The sequence below is a fragment of the Schistocerca americana genome, chromosome 7 (genome assembly GCF_021461395.2).
Source record: "Schistocerca americana isolate TAMUIC-IGC-003095 chromosome 7, iqSchAmer2.1, whole genome shotgun sequence".
Classification (NCBI taxonomy): domain Eukaryota; kingdom Metazoa; phylum Arthropoda; class Insecta; order Orthoptera; family Acrididae; genus Schistocerca; species Schistocerca americana.
The window spans coordinates 595,648,980-595,675,425 of NC_060125.1; the positions used below are offsets into that span (position 1 = coordinate 595,648,980).

At 40.3% G+C, this 26,446-nt stretch overlaps 1 protein-coding gene across 1 annotated transcript in view; it reads right to left on the minus strand.

Moving 5' to 3' along the window:
• LOC124622200 (coatomer subunit beta) overlaps nucleotides 1-25,768 on the minus strand; it is a 110,629-nt gene extending 84,861 nt beyond the window's left edge. Inside the window, exons 1-2 of the mRNA XM_047147850.1 lie at nucleotides 25,700-25,768; nucleotides 10,630-10,757 (exon numbers count right to left, since the gene is read on the minus strand). Coding sequence (XP_047003806.1) covers nucleotides 10,630-10,720 — 91 coding nt within the window. The 5' untranslated portion in view covers nucleotides 10,721-10,757; nucleotides 25,700-25,768. The remainder of the gene's footprint in view (nucleotides 1-10,629; nucleotides 10,758-25,699) is intronic.
• Nucleotides 25,769-26,446: the final 678 nt, after the last annotated feature.

Sequence of the window (26,446 nt, forward strand, 5' to 3'; positions counted from 1 at the left end):
TTTAAACAAGTTGTCAATGGAGAATACTTCGATTGATGTGAAAGTATATAAGTGACTGGTGCTTGTGGTTGCACTAAGAGCACCAAACTCATTAGAATGTTTTCATAAGGGATTTCAGTGAACACCACTATGAAATAGCCACAAATAAATTGAAGAAGTTAAGTTTATCAAGACAGTTACTGTTTCCCCTCCAGGCAATGCCTGCTCTTGCTAAACTGATGGAGGTCCACTTGGTCGCATAAACTAGACCTTTGCATCTCTGTGTTCTTCACTGATCTCCAGAAATTCTCCACGCCACTGTTGGTTATTGTCAATAGCTGCGATTAACATTTCTTCTTTAATTACTGGAGGCTTTGTTCTGAAGCCCAGGATGGATTTGTGTGAATTTGGTAGATGATGAAACCTACTTCATCTGCAACCTTTCATTCAGCAGTGTGAAGAAATGATTAACTCTTGTCTCAGGTATGGTGGGACCAGTTTCATATAATTTTTGTACACATTTCTGAATTTTATTATCTCATCTGTCAAAACAAAATTTCTGTATTCCTGGAACATGGGTTGTGGTAAAAGTAACAGATCTTTTGGACTTAAATCATGACTTTTATATGGGTACTGTAACATTGGTCTTGTTGCTGGAAGTGTAACAGTACTACCAACTCCATCACATGAATCTTTGCGTGACTAGTGGCAAAAATTGCCATTATTCAGTTATCTTGCTTGTGACGGCACAAATTTGCTGAGTTCATGATGTTCTTATATTGTGCAGATCTGCTATCATTGAAGTGAATTACATGTTGGATGTGTGGTATTTGTTCCAGGATATAGGTGACAGCACTTTTCTGGAAAACATAGAATGAGTTTTTTCATGCTGCAATCAGTCACCTATACACCATAACACTGATTTAGTGCAATCCTTTGTTTTATAGTATGCACCAAAAGAATGAAGCATAATTTGACTGTTCTGCCAGTGAAATCCTTGTGCAGCATAAAATACGCAGAGTTTAATGCAAAAACCAGCATCAAGGATCCTTTCTTGTTTCCTTGTGTTTAAGTAGCAATCCTGAGATTTTGACATGTAATGATGCTGTGTCAAGTTTTTTAAGTTTCTGGATGACTGCACTGCAGTTCCTTCTCTAAATCCTCGCACAAATGAAAAAATGGCTGACATCGAAATAAGTGTCCAAGGAATAGAAAAGCAACTGGAATCACTCAACAGAGGAATGTCCACTGGACCTAACGGGATACCAATTCGATTCTACACAGAGTACGCGAAAGAACTTGCCCCCCTTCTAACAGCCGTGTACCGCAAGTCTCTAGAGGAACGGAAGGTTCCAAATGATTGGAAAAGAGCACAGGTAGTCCCAGTCTTCAAGAAGGGTCGTCGAGCAGATGCGCAAAACTATAGGCCTATATCTCTGACGTCGATCTGTTGTAGAATTTTAGAACATGTTTTTTGCTCGAGTATCATGTCGTTTTTGGAAACCCAGAATCTACTATGTAGGAATCAACACGGATTCCGGAAACAGCGATCGTGTGAGACCCAACTCGCTTTATTTGTTCATGAGACCCAGAAAATATTAGATACAGGCTCCCAGGTAGATGCTATTTTTCTTGACTTCCGGAAGGCGTTCGATACAGTTCCGCACTGTCGCCTGATAAACAAAGTAAGAGCCTACGGAATATCAGACCAGCTGTGTGGCTGGATTGAAGAGTTTTTAGCAAACAGAAAACAGCATGTTGTTATCAATGGAGAGACATCCACAGACGTTAAAGTAACCTCTGGCGTGCCACAGGGGAGTGTTATGGGACCATTGCTTTTCACAATATATATAAATGACCTAGTAGATAGTGTCGGAAGTCCCATGCGGCTTTTCGCGGATGATGCTGTAGTATACAGAGAAGTTGCAGCATTAGAAAATTGTAGCGAAATGCAGGAAGATCTGCAGCGGATAGGCACTTGGTGCAGGGAGTGGCAACTGACCCTTAACATAGACAAATGTAATATATTGCGAATACATAGAAAGAAGGATCCTTTATTGTATGATTATATGATAGCGGAACAAACACTGGTAGCAGTTACTTCTGTAAAATATCTGGGAGTATGCATGCGGAACGATTTGAAGTGGAATGATCATATAAAATTAATTGTTGGTAAGGCGGGTACCAGGTTGAGATTCATTGGGAGAGTGCTTAGAAAATGTAGTCCATCAACAAAGGAGGTGGCTTACAAAACACTCGTTCGACCTATACTTGAGTATTGCTCATCAGTGTGGGATCCGTACCAGATCGGGTTGACGGAGGAGATAGAGAAGATCCAAAGAAGAGCGGCGCGTTTCGTCACAGGGTTATGTGGTAACCGTGATAGAGTTACGGAGATGTTTAACGAACTCAAGTGGCAGACTCTGCAAGACAGGCGCTCTGCATCGCGGTGTAGCTTGCTGTCCAGGTTTCGAGAGGGTGCGTTTCTGGATGAGGTATCGAATATATTGCTTCCCCCTACTTATACCTGCCGAGGAGATCACGAATGTAAAATTAGAGAGATTAGAGCGCGCACGGAGGCTTTCAGACAGTCGTTCTTCCCGCGAACCATACGCGACTGGAACAGGAAAGGGAGGTAATGACAGTGGCACGTAAAGTGCCCTCCGCCACACACCGTTGGGTGGCTTGTGGAGTATAAACATAGATGTAGATGTAGACATACTCAACAAATTCATGACTTTCTTCACTAATGTGTCCAAAGTAGGTTGCTCAGTTTGGATCCACTGCTTGAAAGTAACATTTTCAGTGACTTGTTCGGAGAAAGAGAAGGATGCTGAAAGTAGAACTTATAGGGGATCCAAAATACAGCATACAGCAGCTACATGAAGAAAGTGTGAAAAGTCTGAATCACCAATGATTAAATCTAGGACTGGAGGCACTGGAGGAGGACTGGAGCGCTAATGAGTTATATGGTTTCCTGAAACAGTCAATAAGGAAGTGGTGGAGGTGGCTTTAATAAGGAAAGGGAGAAAACAGTAAGAACTGATTGGACGACCATGTAGTAGTTGGAGGTGGCTGAGGAAAAGAAGAAACTATGTCACATATGATTAAGCTCTGGGAATGAAGAGGATCGGAATAGGTACACGGTATATAAAAGGAGAGCTAAGAAATTCCAGGGTGTATACGCGGACAAAGAAAAAAAATTCCCGGATTTCTTGGTTAAAAATACATTTTCTCCCGGGTGAAAACATACATTTTTCCTGTCAACTGACAGTACATTTTCTCGCAGAACTGTATAACTTATCCATCCTTTGAATGGTTATGGTTTTATACACGGGCGTAGAATTTCTGGCACTTTAGAAAAAGAAACACAGGGGAAAAAAAAGTTTTGGAAAGATCTTTGATGTGCAGTAACATGTACGCTGCATATTTTCATATTACAGAAGTATAAATTCGAATTCCACCAAACAGCGCATGTTACTTTCCGAAGCATTGAAATTGAGATTGCGATGCGCTTTTGTAAGCCAGTCATAGCTCATGTCACGTGATTTTCACCAGCCGATGATACCAGGTGTTCAGAGCTTATGACACGTGATGAAGTCAGCCAATAGCAACATCACTGATAAGTAGTGCGAACATACAAACAGAAAAAGTTAATGGTTTAAATTAATATACACAGTGTTGCTACAAGAAAAGTAAAGCTTTCAATTATAATATTGGGCTATAGGATTAATACGGAATATACATAGTGTTGCTACAAGAAAAGTAAATATTATAAACTTATAATATTGGTCTATAAGATTAATACGCTGAAAGAGAAGCTAAGCTTTCACATATACTGTTGGTCTTTTATGCACGTATTACAATTTAAGATATATCACACAAATGTGCCATTAAAATTTTTAATAACGACATAAATGTCTGTTCTTCTGGGCTTGAAATTCATCTAAATGGCTCATCATCAAAGAGTTTATTTTTAAATGAGAGTCAAACGTTCTTTGATTTAAGAAATGCATCGTATATTCTCGCACGTAGTTCAACTTGCATAAAAGGAAATTTTCTTTGATAGTAACACTTCTCAAATCACCATTCGGAATATTTTACTGCGACCTGTTAGAAATAGGTTCATATCTGCAGTTGCCACAGAGCGCCAGATGACGGGCGTCACCGTGCTTGCGCAGCTACGATGTCGAAGGGAGCCGCATGGTCGTATGTGTAAAACATTAAATGATCTTACATTGGGTCATAAAAGAAACAAGGCATTTGAACCTGGCTGCTTACACAGCCAACTGCCATATTTCTGTAGCCAGAAGCGGGAGAAGGTACTACTCAACTGCACATGTGCATGATTCCACCTGTAACTGCTAAAACGAATCTTATGTAAAAAGTTGTGACGTCACACTCATCGGAGGCAATTTGTTGTTACGAATCATTGCATATGCCTTTGACAAATTTTCCTGTTGGCAGACGCTTGTATGACCACTTTGTTTTGTTGCAGTATATGCCGCATTTATCTTGCAGTTTTAAATTTTACTGGCGTTCTACGGATCAGAGCGTGGAATGTCAGATCTCTTAATCGGGCAGGTAGGTTAGAAAATTTAAAAAGGAAATGGATAGGTTAAAGTTAGATATAGTGGGAATTAGTGAAGTTCGGTGGCAGGAGGAACAAGACTTTTGGTCAGGCGAATACAGGGTTATAAATACAAAGTCACGTAGGGGTAATGCAGGAGTAGGTTTAATAATGAATAAAAAAAATAGGAATGCGGGTAAGCTACTACAAACAGCATAGTGAATGCATTATTGTGGCCAAGATAGACACGAAGCCCACGCCTACTACAGTAGTACAAGTTTATATGCCAACTAGCTCTGCAGATGACGAAGAAATTGAAGAAATGTATGACGAAATAAAAGAAATTGTTCAGATAGTGAAGGGAGACGAAAATTTAATAGTCATGGGTGACTGGAATTCGGTAGTAGGAAAAGGGAGAGAAGGAAACGTAGTAGGTGAATATGGGTTGGGGATAAGAAATGAAAGAGGAAGCCACCTGGTAGAATTTTGCACAGAGCACAACATAATCATAGCTAACACTTGGTTCAAGAATCATAAAAGAAGGTTGTATACATGGAAGAAGCCTGGAAATACTGACAGATTTCAGATAGATTATATAATGGTAAGACAGAGATTTAGGAACCAGGTTTTAAATTGTAAGACGTTTCCAGGGGCAGATGAGTCTCTGACCACAATCTATTGGTTATGAACTGTAGATTAAAACTGAAGGAACTGCAAAAAGGTGGGAATTTAAGGAGATGGGACCTGGATAAACTGTCTAAACCAGAGGTTGTACAGAGTTTGAGGGAGAGCATAAGGGAACAATTGACAGGAATGGGGGAAAGAAATACAGTAGAAGAAGAATGGGTAGCTCTGAGGGATGAAGTAGTGAAGGCAGCAGACGATCAACTAGGTAAAAAGATGAGGGCTAGTAGAAATCTTTGGGTAACAGAAGAAATATTGAATTTAATTGATGAAACGAGAAAATATAAAAATGCAGTAAATGAACCAGGCAAAATGAAATACAAACGTCTCAAAAATGATATCGACAGGAAGGGCAAAATGGCTAAGCAGGCATGGCTAGAGGATAAATGTAAGGATGTAGAGGCTTATCTCACTAGGGGTAAGATAGATACTGCCTACAGGAAAATTAAAGAGACCTTTGGAGAAAAGAGAACCACTTGTATGAATATTAAGAGCTCAGATGGAAACCCAGTTCTAAGCAAAGAAGGGAAAGCAGAAAGGTGGAAGGAGTATATAGAGGGTTTATACAAGGGCGATGTACTTGAGGACAATATTATGGAAATGGAAGAGGATGTAGATGAAGATGAAATGGGAGATACGATAATGCGTGAAGAGTTTGACAGAGCACTGAAAGACCTGAGTCGAAACAAGGCCCCGGGAGTAGACAACATTCCATTAGAACTACTGACGGCCTTGGGAGAGCCAGTCCTGACAAAACTCTACCATCTGGTGAGCAAGATGTATGAGACAGGCGAAATACCCTCAGACTTCAAGAAGAATATAATAATTCCAATCCCAAAGAAACCAGGTGATGACAGATGTGAAAATTACCGAACTATCAGTTTAATAAGTCACGGCTGCAAAATATTAACGCGAATTCTTCACAGACGAATGGAAAAACTAGTAGAAGCCAACCTAGGGGAAGATCAGTTTGGATTCTGTAGAAATATTGGAACACGTGAGGCAATACTGACCCTACGACTTATCTTAGAAGCTAGATTAAGGAAAGGCAAACCCACGTTTCTAGCATTTGTAGACTTAGAGAAAGATTTTGACAATATTGACTGGAATACTCTCTTTCAAATTCTGAAGGTGGCAGGGCTAAAATATAGGGAGCGAAAGGCTATTTACAATTTGTATAGAAACCAGATGGCAGTTATAAGAGTTGAGGGGCATGAAAGGGAAGCAGTGGTTGGGAAGGGAGTGAGACAGGGTTGTAGCCTCTCCCCAATGTTATTCAATTTGTATATTGAGCAAGCAGTAAAGGAAACAAAAGAAAAATTCGGAGTAGGTATTAAAATCCATGGAGAAGACATAAAAACTTTGAGGTTCGCCGATGACATTGTAATTCTGTCAGAGACAGCAAAGGACTTGGAAGAGCAGTTGAACGGAATGGATAGTGTCTTGAAAGGAGGGTATAAGATGAACATCAACAAAAGCAAAACGAGGATAATGGAATGTAGTCGAATTAAGTCGGTTGATGCTGAGGGTATTAGATTAGGAAATGAGTCACTTAAAGTAGTAAAGGAGTTTTGCTATTTGGGGAGCAAAATAACTGATGATGGTCGAAGTAGAGAGGATATAAAATGTAGACTGGCAATGGCACGAAAAGCGTTTCTGAAGAAGAGAAATTTGTTAACATCGAGTATAGATTTAAGTGTCAGGAAGTCATTTCTGAAAGTATTTGTATGGAGTGTAGCCATTTATGGAAGTGAAACGTGGACGATAAATAGTTTGGACAAGAAGAGAATAGAAGCTTCCGAAATGTGGTGCTACAGAACAATGCTGAAGATTAGATGGGTACATCACGTAACTAATGAGGAGGTGTTGAATAGGATTGTGGAGAAGAGAAGTTTGTGGCACAACTTGACTAGAAGAAGGGATCGGTTGGTAGGACATGTTCTGAGGCATCAAGGGATCACCAATTTATTATTGGAGGGCAGCGTGGAGGGTAAAAATTGTAGAGGGAGACCAAGAGATGAATACACCAAGCAGATTCAGAAGGATGTAGGTTGCAGTAGGTACTGGGAGATGAAGAAGCTTGCACAGGATAGAGTAGCATGGAGAGCTGCATCAAACCAGTCTCAGGACTGAAGACAACAACAACAACAACAACAACAACAAGTTTTATTTTTATTTTTTCACTCGTTCATGTTTTATCACTGAAGTATTATTAGGCAGTCGCGAGATACAGTAATATTCTTTGTTAGAGTATCGGTTCTTACCAGTCAAAACTACAAAAATTTAACTGAAAACAATGAAAAATTCCCGGAATTCTAAAATATTCCTGGGTTTTTTCCGCTTTTCTCCCTGATGAAAAAATTCCCTGGTTTTTTCCCGGATCTCCCGGTTGTCCCGGGTCGTATACACCCTGAATTCAGAAGAAAGTGTAAGGAAGATGAATGGGCAAGAGCATGTGGGGAAGTGAGCATTTGCTTGGATGTAGGAGATCGGCAGAAGCATGGAGGATAACGAAGATGAAAATGGTTAGCAATCCTGCACCCACAATACAACTTATATCCACTGGTCAGTGGAAAAAGCAGTTTGAAGAACTTCTGGTAGAAAAAGAAGAGACCACATGACAGAAGTCTACAATAAAAGTAGTACATTAGGTAACACATAACCTATACTAGAGGAAGTAGTAAAAGATGTGCTTAAAAAGGTAAGGGTACCAGGAGGAGCTGTACTCAACTGTGGAAAAATGGACTCCTTCAAATGGTAAGACTTACACGTGAACTCTTCAATCAGACTGAAGAGGGAGAGGAAATACCAAGAGACTGGTGTGTATCATACATACCTGTTTCTTATGAAAAAATGAGACAAGCAGCATCCAAATAATTACAGGGGAATTAGTGTTATGGAATCTATCAGAGACTTTTTAGTGCTATACTGAAAAGCAGGTTGGAGAATGAGATTGGCAGAAAGACGTGAGGTGAACAGGCAGGTTTTACAGTGGAAAATCTTGCATGGACCATATTTTTAGCCTTTGACAGATAAGCCAGAAGGCATATTCTAAGGATCAGGAGGCACACCAAATATCTGTAGATTTAGAAAAAGCATATGACTCTGTGCTCAGCAACACTCAGTGGGAAGGGATGGAGTATATAGAAGCACAACAAATACCCGTATTTCAAAGAATATACCACCAACTGTGGGCAACAGTTAAAGAAGGGAAAAGTTGAGTGAGATATTTCAAACATCAAAAGGGCTTAGACAGGGCTGCAGTAGGTTGCTGACCCAGTTTAAAATATATATGCAGTATATATTTGAATGGTAGCATCAGTAATGCAGAGGTTTGGGAATTTCTTTCCAGCATGGTACTATCTACTCATTATTATTTGTCAACGATAAAATACTGGCACCACGAAGCAGAGAGGATGTCAAATTTAAGATGATGAAGTTAATGGAAGCATCTGAACAAGGTGGGTTTAGAATAAATATGAGAAAAACAGAAAATCTGGTAGCAGGAGGAATAGAAGGGAATTATGAAAGCTATAAAGGAGTTTAAATACTTAGTATCTTAGGATCTACTAGCCATTCCTCAGGAGGCTGTGAAACAGATGTGGAATGCAGGATCTCGTGGGCAAGAGGAGCAATTAAAATGCTAAATGGAGCTCTGTGTAGCAGGAAAATATCAAATGAAACAAAGAAAAGGATTCTGCAAACAGTAATAGGAAGTATACTAACATATGGTGCAGAAAGATGGACCGCGGCAGAGAAGCACAGTGCAGGCAGTAGAGATGGATGGAATAAGCAGGGCAGCCAGGATATCCGAAAGAGAATGGAGAAGAAATGAGGAAATTTTAGAGAGAATGGATAGGGAACTAACCAGTTGTGTGAAGAACCGAGAACAGAGCTCTTCAGTGAAATGGCCACGTACAGAGAATGGGCAAGGATGAAGGCTGAAAGCAATCCTAGTACGGTTGCCGCCAGGAAAGAGGAAGCATGGATGGCTGCGATTAACATAGAGAGTGGGAGTAATTATGACAACAAAGAAGAGAGACCTGAAAGAGGGATACTACAATTATTGTGAAAGTTCTCAAATGGGAATACAGGACAATTGCTGAAGGGTGGAGAAAGTGAAAGTAAATTAAGTAAATAAAAATGTAGTAAGAGTGGAAGCTGAAGTGAACAAGAGCGATCCTTGTATAGAAATTTTCAGAAAATATAAAATATTGCCTATCTGCTCTACATGCGTATCTACTCTATGTACCTTCAGCAAGCAGTAATGTTCATAATTATAAAACACAAGGAAGGGAAAACTTTCACAGAATTACAAGTAATTAACAGGCTTCAAACTGCCGTCCACGTAAAACAAGGACAATTTTATGCAACAGATGGTCACCGGATTTTAAGACAGCTAATTTAAATAGAAGTACTTCATAACAGAGAAATACTGTTATTCAACAGAAGATTTTGAATTGTAAAGCCTTCTTGTAAAACTGTTTATAAAATCATAAGCTTGTTTTTGTGACAGTAAACTCATAATTTCTGATTATTTTTTATGAATGTATTTTATTGGTAAAAGAATTAAAATTAATACAACCTTGTATCACAATACATATGTAAATTAAAAGCTATGCCAATGTCTGGAAACAACGCTGTATGGACAACAAATAAATAAATAAATAATAAATTCAAAACTATCCACTCTCTCTATTCACCAGCAACACACTATTTCTCACCCCAAATCTGTCACCTTAATCTTTCCTGGCATCACAACATTTTGGGCAAACAGGAGTGGTTTGAAAGCATACTGTTATTCAACTTCCTGCTCTGCAAAAAGTAATTGTGGACCAAATATGCACTGCGGCATAATTCCAACTGAGCAATGGTTTTCAGTATGTCATGTTCATTGGTCAGAAACTACTACAGAATGCTGCTTCCTTTTCTGCATGTTTGAAACAGTGTCTCTTTCTTTACATCAGTGTTGTGATTGTGGTACACACACACACACAAACACACACACACACACACAGAGGCTATAGTGATTCACTGAACAGTCATTGAAATAATGACTATTTCTGACAATAAAATTATCCACAAGTGCAAATAAATAATACAACAGGCAAAAAGTAAAATATAATGTCAAAGACTCAGCACTTAAGTGATATTTAGTGTTATCACTGTTCACCATAAACTATACTGTGGCAATCACTTCACAAAAGATTTTGAAAAACCTGAAACTGTAGTAAATGAGAAATTAAGGTGTCAATGTAACAGTTCTTGTAAATTATGAAACAGGAATTTAAACCGTATGAACTGCTTTATGAGTTAAAGTTTAGAAGTCAGTTATGTGGACTGTTACCCAAAAATTCTAAATAATAAAAGCAAATTAGTGTTTAAAGGCAACATACCAAGATCTATTTTCAACTGCATTTCATTAGGAGGATCAGAGTCTGATGGAAGATTAATAATTGTATAACATGGTTGCTCAACTGTCACCATTTTTATAAACTGATTCTGTTTCTTCAGTTATATCAATCTGTAAAAGAAAATAATTATCAGACCATAAAATGCTGAACACATAACTAAACTACAGAGCAAAACAAATTTTGGCATACATAAACACTTTGAAAGGTAATATGGAGAATGTAGCTTACATTCTGTGGCTAGGTCAAATAATATTCTCTGTATGTTAATTGTATCGTAAGAATAGTAGGTCTTTTTTGATAACAATTATTTCCATTATGACTGTATAAACTGGCGAAATGAATGAAGTTGTTGACATGGCTAAAAAATGCACATCCTTGGCTGCTGCTACATCGCCTAACATGGTATAGCAGTTATAGTTGCTTGGTGGCAACAACAAATATTTGGTAGACATTCTCTGCCATGCCGTCATTCGATGTGGAATTGTCATCTTCTTCATATTTAGGTTTGCTGCGTGACACATTGCCAAAATATTGTATATACAACTATCTCATCTCCACCTGACTGTTCAGCTATTTGGAGCTACAAATGTTTTCTTAATTATTGCCAGAAATTTGTCCCAGTTATTGAGCTTTTCCATATTCTCCTCAAACCACTACTGGGCTACACAGCATTGCCATCAAACCATATAACACAGAAACAACAATCAGATTTTAGTCACTAGGACAGGATCACTAACAAGAACTAACACATCTCACTGAAAACACATGTATGAGCACATTTTAAAGTACAGCCTCCCACTCTGGGGGCGAATCCACTGCAGTCCCAACACATCCACTGTAGTTTCATGATAAGTACTGGGAACAAACCCGTCAACAGCTGTTAGTTCGCGCACAGAAAGTCCTTTACAAATTGTGTCAGCCCTGAGAAGGGTCTTTTTCGTAGCTAGGACATTGTTTACTTAAAGCAGGTGCTCGAACCAGCAACCCTCTGATGTGACACAGTCTTGGTAACGTCAAATGGTGTTTTGCCAAACTCATTCAAATATTCCTGGCATTGCCCTGATGTGATTGGCGGCATGTTGAATGCGATCCATTAATTCCTCTTCGTTTCTAGGTTGTTTGTGTCTGGGTGGGTGAACTAGAACCTTGAAGAATCCCCACAGGAAAAAGTCAGGAGGTGTGAGGTCTGGTGATCATGGGGGCCATGTCCTATGAGCACCCCTGCCAATTAGCCGGCCGTCGAAAGTTCATTTAAATATGTGCGTACAATATGACCGTTATGTGTGGGCGCCCCACCAAGTTGCAACCACATGTTTAGCCGTCTGTCCAGGGGAACATCTTCCAGCAGGCCGGGTAGAGTTTTTTTCAAAAAGTGAAGGTAATTTGCCCCGTTAAGTCGAGGAGGTAGATGGACTGGCCCAATTAGATGGTCACCCACAATGCCTACCCACATGTTGAGTAAAAATCATTCCTGGTGTCCGTAGACGTACGTGACATGGGGATTTCTCTTTGGTCAGTAATGAATGTTTCAAGTGTTGTAAAGGCCATCCTGATGGAAGGTGCACTCTTTGGGAAACAACACAATGGCGGGGAAGTCAAGATCTCGAGCAGCACATCGCAAAAACCACCCTCAGAACCCTAGCCTGTGTTCATACTCCACCACAGGATTTAGATCTTGGACAGGGTGGAAACTAAATGGATGCTGGCCATCATCCCTCAAAACCTCCCAGACTAACAGATGAGTGACCCTCATGTCATTTCCAACCGCTCGAGTACTTGTCGTAGGTGCTTCCTCGAAGGGCTTGGGAACAGTCTCTTGAAATGCAGCATCCTGCCGTGTTCGAGTTCTTCCAGCATCACTGTGATATCCTGCTAATGAGACTGTTTTGCCAAGTCACCGATGAATTGCTGTAAACGTTTGCAGGTGTGGCTGGTGTCTTGCTGGGTACCGTTCCTCATACAAACATCAAGCTTCATGTGCATTACCATCTGCTAGTCTATAATCGTATCTCGTTGTTCTTCAAACGAATACTGTGCTGCCATGCTTGCTGTACGACTAAATTGCAGGTGACGAAGCAAAGATTACGTGTGAATGCTTCTGATGTGAGGTGGAGACAAACAGCAAGACCTATCAACACGTGTGCATACCGCGTTGGGGCAGTGATGGAGTGAGGGACCTTTGCATGTGTGAACCAACAACCATAGTATTAGTTATGTGTTTATTTTACATTTAATAATTGACCACACATGTTGTACAACCTTCAGTTTAGCACATGGTTACTTTAAATGTTCAAAATGTTCACATTTGGTGGTTATACACATAACAGAATGACAAGCAGTCGCTGCAACTATGTCAGTCAATGTTACAGTGGAGATCACTGCACATGTTGCTGTAATCTCCTGGCAAAGTTCCTCCAGCATACGTGGCTTATGTTGATAGACATTATCTTTCACAGTTTGCCACAAGCAAAAGTCCATAGGTGTTAGCCCTGGCGACCGTGGATGGAACTCAATGGGCCCCCTTCGCCCAATCCAATGCCCTGGAAAATTGTCAACCAGGAAAGCTCGTACGGTTAGGTGGTAGTGTGGTGGCGCCCCGTCCTGTTGGCAGAAGATGTCTACATCAGCTCTATAAAGCGCATGTATAACTGGCAAAATTGATGTGCATAACATTTCCAGGTACACTTCTTCAGTGACAGTAGCATCAAAGAAAAACGGTCCTTAGATGATAGTCCACATCACACATGAATGCCTGGTAGATTGACCACTTTATCCACATAAACATGCGGATTTTCCTGTGCTCAGTACACAGTGTTATGCCGATACACAGTTCCATTAAGTTTAAATTGCGCCTCATCACTCCACACTACCTTTGTCACAAATTATTCATCATCAGTTACCATTTGCTGATACCATTCACAAAATTTCATTCGGCTATCTGGATCATCATCATTAATTGCATGCAGTAATCATGGAATGTAAACTTTCCACTTTGCAGCTTTCACAATTCATCGTACACTTGTACTGCTAACTCCCACTTCAAGTCCATATTGTGTAGCAGGCTTCTGTGGAGAATTAATAAACTTTTCCAACATGAGAGCTGATGAATCAGAACTTGCAGCTGTACACTGTCATTTCCTGATCTTCTTTTGTGAATATCACAAATCGTTCCATGCAATTCAAACTTGTCAATGATGCATTTAATTGTTAGGCAGGTTGGCAATTCCGTTTCAAACTCCCACCTCCACTGCTGTTGCACTTCAATGGCATTATCAAATTTGAAAAATCATTTCACAATACATTTTCATTGCTCGAATATCAAGTGTGGTCCAGCCACTTGTTTTCTCAATACTAAAATGAAAGTACTAATATCTGTTGAGCCAAAGACCATACTACAACACACTCTTAACTCAGATCAAACGACAATATCTATATCTCGACAGAGCCTGACAAAGAGTGTATACATGTTTCTGGCAGACTCTGTCTGTGCGTGCGTGCGTGTGTGTGTGTGTGTGTGTGTGTGTGTGTGTGTGTGTAAATAGAGCATATCAAGAGCATATCACATCATTCCATAAATATGTAAGTTCCAGAAAGAACTCGGCACCTCAATAACTGGGACAAATTTCTGGCAGAAATTAAGAAAACATTTTGTAGGTCCATATAACTGAAGTCAGATGGAGATGAAATAGTTGTATATATAATATTTTGGCACTGTTTCACGCAGCGAACCTATATATGAAGAAGATGACAATTCCACATCTAATGACGGCATGGCAGAGAATGTCTACCACATTTCTTTTGTAGGTCATCATCACAACAGAGTATTTCACCAAGTGGTGCCCACACACGGAGGCAATACACTAGAAAAAAACTCCAAAAGGAGGCCAACACACATCTAGATGTCATATTAACTGCAGTTATGGAAGAACAGTGGGATCTTGCATTACTAATATGGCCAAGAAAAGATACACACTTAAGAGCCAAAGAAACTGGTACACCTGCCTAATATTGCGTAGGATCCCCACACCCATGCAGAAGTGCTGCAATACGATGTGGCATGGATTCTGCTAATGTCTGAAGTAGTGCTGGAGAGAATTGACACCGTGAATCCTGTCCATAAATCTGTTGGAGTATGAGGGGGTGGAGATCTCTTCTGAACAGCATGTTGCAAGGCATCCCTGATATGCTCAATAACGTTCATGTTTCAGGAGTTTGGTGGCTAGCAGAAGTGTTTAAACTCAGAAGTGTGTTCCTGGAGCCACAATGCAGCAATTCTGGACATGTGAGGTTTCACATTGTCCTGCTGGAATTGCCCAAGCTCCCTGGAATGCACAATGGACATGAATGGATGCAGGTGATCAGACAGGATGCTTACGAACGTGTCACCTGCTCGAGTCGTATCTAGACATATCAGGGGTCCCATTATCACTCCAGTTGCACATGCCCCACACCATTACAGAGCCTTCACCAGCTTGCACAGTCCCCTGCTGACATGCAGAACACATGGATTTATGAGATTGTCTTCATATCTGTACAAGTACATCCGCTTAGTACAATATGAAACTAGACTCGACAGATCAGGCAACACATTTCCAGTCACCAACAGTCCAATGTCGGCACTGACGTGCCCAGGCTAGGCTAAAGTTTTGTGTCGTGATACATCAAGGGTACACAAGTGGACCTTCGCTCCAAAAGCCCCTATAGATGTTTCGTTGAATGGTTTGCATGCTCAGACTTGTTGATGACTCTGCATTGAAATCTGCAGCAATTAGCAGAAGGGTTGCACTTCTGTCACACTGAACGATCCTCTTCAGTTGTCGTTGGTCCTGTTCTTCGAGGATCTTTTTCCGGCCGCAGCAAGGTCGGAGATTTGATGTTTTATCGGATTCCTGATATTCACTGTACGCTTGTGAAATGCTTGTATGGGACAATCCCCATTTTGTTACCTTGGAGATGCTGTGTCCCATCGCTTGTGCGCTGACTATAATACCATGTTCAAACTCACTTAAATCTTGATAACCTGCTGCTGTAGCAGCAGCAATTGATCTGACAAATGTGCCAGACACTTGCTCTCTTATGTAGGTGTTGCCGACTGCAGCACCGTCTTCTGCCTCTTTACATATTTCTGTATTTGATTATGCATGCCTTTATCAGTTTCTTTGGCGCTTCAGTGTATGATGGTTCATGATATCTATTAATGTCTAACTTGACTCGCACTGGAACCATCAAACACCATTCAAGATTCTCAACGACACAGATTCAACAGGTTACCTCACCAATCCAATCATTGCACAGAAAGACGGACATTTGGAGAATGAAGGACAACACATCAGTAGATTTCCATTGCAGTTTCCTAAGGCATGTAGTATGCAACTGTAAATTAAAGGTGTGAGCAACTACTACTCAGTAATACATCTACAAATATAGTAGTTCTCTGATAGCCACACAGCTGCAGATGACTACTAGTCTGTTGGGTGAAAATCATCGCTGTACCATGGTCAGGTCGTTCACCGATGCATGGCAGTTATTCTCTTTATCTGTCATCAGCCAGAGCTTTCAGCTACTTGTCCCACCTCAAAAATCAGGAAGATCAAACAAAAGACTGTCTAAGGAGGGTGCCAGAAACGAAAATCCTCCATGTTTGACAGTGCCCATGGGAAATCACATAGGCGTCAGTCAATGACCAACCAGATTAGGCACTATTCAATACTGGGGCACTATTTTCCCCAATAGTAGTTGTCTTTCTTTGCCAGCTTAAGTGCTGTTGATGGAGAACCTTGCTGCAACTACCCCACAAGAAGAACCTACTATCTAACACCAATTGGTCTTAGATTGACTGCAGAAAAACTTTGGTGAATAACGGATATTTAGTGTTACTTTTCGGCTGCATTCAACTCTGGAGAGAAGACACAACAGACCAAATGATCCTCTGCAAATCACCATACCAACAGAAGTGCTCATCCCACCACCAATCAGTTCTCATGTAGCGCTTTCCAGTTAACCTTTACATCTAATTACATACTCCGCAGTCACCATATGGCGTGAGGAAGAGAGTACCCCCTACCCCCGCCAGTTATTTCCTTTTCTGTTCCACTTGCAATTAGAGCAAAGGAAAAATGACTATCTATATGCTTCAGTATAAGGCCTACTCTCAAATCTTATCTTCATGGTCCTTACATGAAAGGTATGTTGGTGGCAGTAGAATTGTTCTGCAGTCAGCCTCAAATGCCAGTCAATAGCCATAACCTATGGATAATGGGACCTTCCACTGACATCCTCGCAAAATAGAGAATAGCCACATGGCATCTGTGTCTCAACTGCGTTGTTGTTGTGGTCTTCAGTCCTGAGACTGGTTTGATGCAGCTCTCCATGCTAATCTATCCTGTGCAAGCTGCTTCATCTTCCAGTACCTACTGCAACCTACATCCTTCTGAATCTGCTTAGTGAATTCATCTCTTGGTCTCCCTCTACGATATTTACCCTCCACGCTGCCCTCCAATACTAAATTGGTGGTCCTTTGACGCCTCAGAACATGTCCTACCAACCGATCCCTTCTACTGGTCAAGTTGTGCCACAAACTTCTCTTCTCCCCAATCCTATTCAATACTTGCTCATTAGTTATGTGATCTACCCTTCTAATCTTCAGCATTGTTCTGTAGCACCACATTTCGAAAGCTTCTATTCTCTTCTTGTCCAAACTATTTATCGTCCGCGTTTCACTTCCATAAATGGCTACACTCCATACAAATACTTTCAGAAATGACTTCCAGACACTTAAATCTATACTCGATGTTAACAAATTTCTCTTCTTCAGAAACGCTTTTCGTGCCATTGCCAGTCTACATTTTATATCCTCTCTACTTCGACCATCATCAGTTATTTTGCTCCCCAAATAGCAAAACTCCTTTACTACTTTAAGTGTGTCATTTCCTAATCTAATTCCCTCAGCATCACCCGATTTAATTCGACTACATTCTATTATCCACGTTTTGCTTTTGTTGATGTTCATCTTATATCCTCCTTTCAAGACACTGTCCATTCCATTCAACTGCTCTTCCAAGTCCTTTGCTGTCTCTGACAGAATTACAATGTCATCGGCGAACCTCAAAGTTTTTATTTCTTCTCCATGGATTTTAATACCTACTCCGAATTTTTCATTTGTTTCCTTTACTGCTTGCTCAATATACAGATTGAACAACATCGGGGAGAGGATACAACCCTGTCTTACTCCCTTCCCAACCACTGCTTCCCTTTCATGTCCCTCGACTCTTATAACTGCCATCTGGTTTCTGTACAAATTGTAAATAGCCTTTCACTCCCTGTATTTTACCCCTGCCCCCTTTAGAATTTGAAAGAGAGTATTCCAGTTAACATTGTCAAAATCTTTCTCTAAGTCTACAAATGCTAGAAACGTAGGTTTGCCTTTCCTTAATCTTTCTTCTAAGATAAGTCGTAGGGTCAGTATTGCGTCACGTGTTCCAGTGTTTCTACGGAATGCAAACTGATCTTCCCCGAGGTTGGCTTCTACTAGTTTTTCCATTCATCTGTAAAGAATTTGTGTTAGTATTTTGCAGCTGTGACTTATTAAACTGATAGTTCGGTAATTTTCACATCTGTCAACACGTGCTTTCTTTGGAATTGGAATTATTATATTCTTCTTGAAGTCTGAGGGTATTTTGCCTGTTTCATACATCTTGCTCATCAGATGGTAGAGTTTTGTCACGACTGGCTCTCCCAAGGCCGTCAGTAGTTCTAATGGAATGTTATCTACTCCGGGGGCCTTGTTTCGACTGAGGTCTTTCAGTGCTCTGTCAAACTCTTCACGCAGTATCGTATCTCCCATTTCATCTTCATCTACATCCTCTTCCATTTCCATAATATTGTCCTCAAGTACATCGCCCATGTATAGACCCTCTATATACTCCTTCCACCTTTCTGCTTTCCTTTCTTTGCTTAGAACTGGGTTTCCATCTGAGCTCTTGATATTCATACAAATGGTTCTCTTATCTCCAAAGGTCTCTTTAATATTCCTGTAGGCAGTATCTATCTTACCCCTAGTGAGATAAGCCTCTACATCCTTACATTTATCCTCTAGCCATCCCTGCTTAGCAATTTTGCACTTCCTGTCGGTCTCATTTTTGAGACGTTTGTATTCCTTTTTGCCTGCTTCATTTACTGCATTTTTATATTTTCTCCTTTCATCAATTAAATTCAATATTTCTTCTGTTACTCTAGGATTTCTGCTGCCTTCACTACTTCATCCCTCAAAGCTACCCATTCTTCTTCTACTGTATTTCTTTCCCCCATTCCTGTCAATTGTTCCCTTATGCTCTCCCTCAAACTGTCTACAACCTCTGGTTTAGTCAGTTTATCCAGGTCCCATCTCCTTAAATTCCCACCTTTTTGCAGTTTCTTCAGTTTTAATCTACAGGTCATAACCAATAGACTGTGGTCAGAGTCCACATCTGCCCCTGGAAATGTCTTACAATTTAAAACCTGGATCCTAAATCTCTGTATTACCATTATATAATCTATCTGATACCTTTTAGTATCTCCAGGGTTCTTCCATGTATACAACCTTCTTTCATGATTCTTAAACCAAGTGTTAGCTATGATTATGTTGTGCTCTGTCCAAAATTCTACCAGGCGGCTTCCTCTTTGATTTCTTAGCCCCAATCCATATTCACCTACTACGTTTCCTTCTCTCCCTTTTCCTACACTCGAATTCCAGTCACCCATGACTATTAAATTTTCGTCTCCCTTCACTATCTGAAGAATTTCTTTTATTTCATCATACATTTCTTCAATTTCTTCGTCATCTGCAGAGCTAGTTGGCATATAAACTTGTACTACTGTAGAAGGTGTGGGCTTCTTATCTATCTTGGCCACAATAATGCGTTCACTATGCTGTTTGTAGTAGCTTACCCGAATTCCTATTTTCCTATTCATTATTAAACCTACTCCTGCATTACCGCTATTTGATTTTGTGTTTATAACCCTGTAGTCACCTGACCAGAAGTCTTGTTCCTCCTGCCACCGAACTTCACTAATTCCCACTATATCTAACTTTAACCTATCCATTTCCCTTTTTAAATTTTCTAACCTACCTGCCCGATTAAGGGATCTGACATTCCACGCTCCGATCCGTAGAACGCCAGTTTTCTTTCTCCTGATAACGACATCCTCTTGAGTAGTCCCCGCCCGGAGATCCGAATGGGGGACTATTTTACCTCCGGAATATCTTACCCAAGAGGACGCCACCGTCATTTAATCATTCAGTAAAGCTTCACGCCCTCGGGAAAAATTACGGCTGTAGTTTCCCCTTGCTTTCAGCCGTTTGCAGTACCAGCACAACAAGGCCGTTTTGGTTATTGTTACAAGGCCAGATCAGCCAATCATCCAGACTGTTGCCCCTGCAATTACTGAAAAGGCTGCTGCCCCTCTTCAGGAACCACACGTTTGTCTGGCCTCTCAACAGATACCCCTCCGTTGTGGTTGCACCTACGGTACGGCTATCTGTATCGCTGAGGCACGCAAGCCTCCCCACCAATGGCAAGGTCCATGATTCATGGGGTGGGGGTGTGTGTCAATTAACAGTGGCTAAATAAAGTTACCAAAAAAGGATACAATGAGGCAACAAGTCATGGGATACATTTTAATATTGTGTCAGACCTACTTTTGCTTGGCGTAATGCAACAAGAAGTCGATGGAAGTTCCCTGCAGAAATATTGAGTCATACTGCCTCTATAGCTGCCCATAATTGCGAAAGTGTTTCCTGTGCAGGATTTTGTGCACGAATTAATTGCCTTCTCGATTGTGTCCCATAAATATTCGAGAGCATTCATGTTGGATGATCTGGGTGGCCAAATCATTCACTATAATTGTCTAGAATGTTCTTAAAACCAATTGTTAACAACTGTGGCCTGGTGACATGGTGCATTGTCATCCATAAAAATTCTATCTTTTGGGAACATGAAGTCCTTGAATGGCTGCAAATGGTCTCCAAGTAGCCAAATATAATCATTTACAGTCAATGGTCAGTTCAGTTGGACCAGAGGACCTGACCATTCCAAGTAAACACAGCCCACACCAATATAGAGTCACCACCAGCTTGCATAGTGCCTCCTGTCCACGACTTCATGTGTCTGCATCACACTTGAACCCCACGATCAACTCTTACCATCTGAACTTGGGACTCATCTGACCAAGCCATGATTTTCCTGTCATCTACGGTCCAACCGATACTGTCACGTGCTCATGAGAGGCACTTGCATCGGTCATCTGCTGCTGTGGCCCATTAATGGGTATATTTGTTGTATGTCTCACACTGATCTTTGTGTGGTTATTTTGCAGTGTTGCTTGTCTGCCAGCACTGACAACTCCATGCAAATGCTGCTGCTCTCACTCATTAAGTGAAGGCCATTGGCCACTGCGCGTCCATGGTGAAAGGCAATGTCTGAAATTTGATATTCTCAGCACAATCCTGACACGGAGGACCTTGGAATACAAAATTCCCTAACTATTTCCAAACAGAATACGTCGTGCGTCAGACTCTTACTGCAATTTCGCATTCAAAATCTGTTATTTCCCACCATGTGGCCATAATCACTTTGGAAACCTTTTCATATGAATCACCTGAGTTCAAATGACAGTTCCACCAATCCAATGCCCTTCTATATAACACTACCACCAGCTGCATAAGTGAATATTTCCATCCCCTGACTTTTGTCATGTCAGTGTACATACCCACTGCCTCACATTGTCAATATTTTTGGCTTCTGAAGGAAGCAAAATATTTCTCCACTATTGATAATCATGCTGGCTGGCTACTGGTAGATTGAGGTTGACAAGACTGACTGAGAAAAGATAATTTCCTTTCGTAACACCTGGTTACATCTACGAGTTCAGAACTGTAATGCACGCTCTGTGAAACACTCAAGCCACCTGCGAATGTATGCGGGGCAACCTACTTTGACATCTTAAATGTACATTGTGTCTTTGCTACCTGGATTCCATTGTTTTCTCGAAGTCATGTGAAGAGCATCCAATCCAGTTGACAACTGCACTGATGTCTGTCCATGACATAGGTCTTCACCTGAATCTGAAAAAGGGCCTTTTCATTGTCTAAGAAATACAAATCTTGGGGCTAACACAAACAGTGTATTCTATGCTGATCTATAAAAAGTGAGAGTAAAAATGGATTCTACAACTCCTCAATACATTAGGGAAGTGAGAGACTTCTTTAAACTATGCTCGTACTACACACACAAAGGATTTCATTTGGATTGCATAACCACTATAAGTCTTGCACGAAGATGCAAATTTTCTTGGAGCGAAGAGCGAGAAAGATCTTTCTTTATCCTTCAGAAAATGTTCACATATTGTCAAAAATTACCAGCTATGATGAATGTCAAGACAGAATTAAAGAGCAGTTGAAGTGCAAATCTAGAGTACTCTTCGACTCTTAGACTGTGAAAAAGTGCCAAAAAGTTGTGTGGGCAAACAGGAAGTTATGGTACCATTTATATGGCAAATCGTTCATTGTGATCGATCACCATTATTTATGCTGGCTAACAAGCCAAAAGGATCCATCAGAACAATTGGAGATATGGGCACTGAAGATTCCAGAGTATGAAGTCACAGTAATATACAAAACTTGAATCAGACATATGGATGCTGAAGTCATCAGATGAAGATTAGTGATCTCTCTGTCATCACTACACTAAAAACATTGCACCCTGATAAAACGGAAGGTTTGGCATTGTACAATAGGGATTAGGACCCACTAACACGGAAATGGTTGCTTATCAACCTGGCTCACTTACAGCCACCCTCACTAAAGTATGTCCATATCATTTTGAAATCAGGTCACATGGGATTTTTGAATACCCTTGAATGAATCAACCACAGATATCATTGACCATGTCACTACTGATCTGCCAGAAATTTTATAGCTGTTGTAGGGAAGTCAATGACAGAAGGCTATGACTCAGTTAAGCACATGACATCTAGTACTAATTCATACTGGAGTTCCCCCCTTTCATCAGACTGTGGTTTCTCAGGTCACAAACAGGAATAAATGGACAGAAGTTTCATCAGGTGTCTCACACGCAACACATCCGCCATGGATGTACCAACTGCCGAAGCGTTGGAAATGAGCATAAAGCACCGAGTGTAATAATCTCTGATGACAAAAAAGTTTTGCAATCAAGACTGGTGTCAGGAGGAATTTCACAATGAAATATTGTCGACATGACAACTTCCCACCACTTGCAGCCAAATGGACTTGTTTTAATACGACTTTGGCAGGGATGTGCTTTATGTAAGATGATGTCAGGTAGAGGCTTAGATATTATACTGTCTGTCTTGACGTTCAGAGACACTAGATTTCACTCCATTTTTCCCGGTCTACAGGTGAGTGGCTGTAACAGTGGTACAGCAATCAGTCATGGGACCTCCTGTTTCTAATTTTGGTAAGTGATTTAAGCTCTCACGGTCAGTTCTTGCAATCTGAAGATAAGAAATCTGTACTCTAAAGACATCAACGGCAGTAAGGATCAAGAAGAAGCCTTAAGATGGGATGATTGTTATAAATAAAATGAAAATTAAATTTAAAAAGAAAACACACAAAAATTGGTATGTAGCCTCAATGACAAAGGTCAAGAGAGATGGGCAACAGTTAGCACACTGGACTCGCTTTCGATGGTTCAAATCTATCCAAATTTACATGATCTGTGATTTCCCTAAATCATTCCAGGCAAATGCAGGGATGGTTCCTTGGAAACGGCACAGCCAATTTCGTTTCCCCTCCTCGAAACAATCTGAGCTTGTGGCCCATCTCTGACAACCTTGATGTCAACGGGATGTTGAACTCCAATCTTCCTTCCTTGACGAAGGATACCTAAACTGTGTAGATGCTGTAGACTTCTGGGGTTCATGATGGACAGTAAACTCTCTTGGCAAGTGCACATGTGTGTGACAAACTGTCTCAATCATGTGATAATTGATCAGTCCGTGCTACTGATAAAATCACTCTTTCATAGCAATATCACCTACGGCCTGTTACTATGGGGTCACTCTACATGGTGTAAGGAAGCACTATCGCTAAAAAAGCAAGAAAAAAGCAATGGACCATAAAATCAAGCAGAAAACTGGACCCCTGCAAACAGATAGTCACCAAGAGTGGTGATAATTTTCATTCAATATGTCTTCACCTGCCTCATGCATGTGAAAGAAAATAAGAAGCATTCACCAACAGGAGTGAAATCCACACCTATAACACACACAATATGGAAAACATAGACATGCCGAACTGTCGACTCTCCATGACACAGGAGTCTTCCAGCGGTGCTACTGAAATATTCAACCATCTAAATATAGAAACACAACTCTTGGAATTGCTGAAATTTTGAGGAAAGATATGGCACGGTCTAAGCCAATAACTACTATACAATTTGAATGAGAGTGAAAAAGTAAATTGGACTGCCTAAATAGTCCAGTGCTGTATGAAATCAAGTGAACATGTACAGTACTTTTTAAAAATTCTCACAATTGTGTGTCACTAAGTGTTGCACTACACTTATTTTAATATATTCTTAACACTGTGACACTGACACAGTCTAACCAGTCATGACTGGTGAATGGCAAAGCTATGGTGTTGATAAATGATAGCAGCCACAGCTGTCATCTTACAAGCACACTTGAGAGTGATTTATCTCTCTCATTTGACAGACGTTGTGGTGACACAGTAAAAGCAAGACGGGTCATGCAGCAATTCATACCATATTTAAAAATCATAAAATGAAAGGAAGCAGTATTGTAAATGTCACTGTCAGTGGTGGAAATAACACAGTTCAATGCTGCCAAATGCTTATTCACCATCTGATTTCCTGAGTTGACATTTTCTCAGTTATTTTGCCAATTCTCTAATAATGCAACTATGTAGAGTGTCAGCAGTCGCAATTTATGTATTCCATTCCAGTAAATTTTGATGTAAGATCTTTATCAATGTATTATAAACTACATAGGACACCATGATTTTTTTTGTCTTCTATGGCCCCGTTTTCACTGCAAATGACAGTACTGTACCACTGGAAGGCGGACAACTCTAAGGAAGAAAGTCCATGTTTAAATGTATCATTCCATAGCTGGGGAAAGAAATTAACAGTGGGCTATGATTCAGAAAAATCGCAGAAAAATTTGGGTGGTTGGGCACAGATCTGAACCTTACTTCTCAGTGAATCTGTTGTATTGGCCTATATAACTTGCACTAATCTCTCTACTCGAGCTATGTATGATTGACAGTCATTAATTCATGTCCCACTAATCAAAGTCACAATTCTGTTACGCAATTAGTACACGCGATTGTCAACCTGGGTGGCGCTAGAATATTAAGAACATCTCTTTACAATAATCCCGATGGCTCTAGGATGTGACGGTCTTGGCGACCCAACTTTCACTACTAATGAACTGTATGTGAAACATAGATTACCCTGTCAGTTATTAAAATAGGTATTTCAACTGGCTGTGAAAGTGAAGCGGCAACAACCACGAAAATACCGGGCAAAATTTGAAAATTAGTACTGCTCATCAGCAATTATTAATGCACGCTGGTTATGTAATTTTAATTTTATAGCAAATGAACAGGAGAAAATTAAAAAATATGTCAATGTTTGAACGCTGTGGAAAAATTTTCACAGCCTGTTGGTTACACAGCGATGCTTGTCAAAAATGTCGGATTCACGAATAGTTTATGCCGGCAGAGTGGCAAATGAAACGTACAAATTAACCAGCAGCAACAATAGCGGAAGCTTTGGGCCAGGGGAGGAACTGAGTGTTGAAGTCACAGCATTTAATGGTTTCAAATATTTCAGTTTTGAGTCATAACGTACGACGGATTCGTAGCAAGACATGCTGTAAAGTTGTAAACATAGCACGTACGCATGCATTACAACGTATGACGGCTACGAACGTCACTAGCTTGTGACTTCAAAAAAATTACAATAAAATGTTAACACGAAAATTTTATTGCTTCGGAAACAGTGTTACTTACAACAGTTACACTCTTCTGACACTTCAGAGGACCAGCACCACGTATTCCAACGCTTCACCAAAGATCTTCACACCTCGCAGTACGTAAACATTTCATGTATTTGATTCACTACTTTGAGCACCCATTCTTTCAACGGAGGAGAATGCTCTTTTTCGTATTTTGTTCATGTACGGCAGGTATTTTCAAATTTCGTAAAAGTCCGACATTTTACTCTACATGAACCCGTTATTTATAATGTTTTGATTGACCATTTTCAGTTTTATTTAATTTTTCTGCGATTATTTCGATAACGACAAATAATTTAAGTTAAAAAGGTGTGTAATATTATGGCCAGAACTTGGAGCGTGAAAGAAACATTTTCAAGTGCTACATTATTAACATCAACGACTGGTTCGTCGGCGAACAATAGGCTAGGAGTCAGACTGTGGTGTGAGTTATTAGTTACATGGATCATTTTGCACGGTAAATCGTAATGATGCGGAACGAGTCAGTTTACATTCATATCGCAAATTAATTTTGTGCATATGGTAACAAACACAGATTTCTGGGGCAGTTCTGTAGTAGCAGTGGCCAGCGAACTGTGTGCCTATTGCACTGGAATTTTTAAATGTCTATAATTACTAACTGTAGTAAATTAACACGGAATGTCTTCAGCACCACTGGACAGTGGTTCTAATAATGGAAACGAGAGTAAGTGCAAATCTTTAGATGAACAAACGAAAAATATCTTTGTTTTAAGGAAGAGCG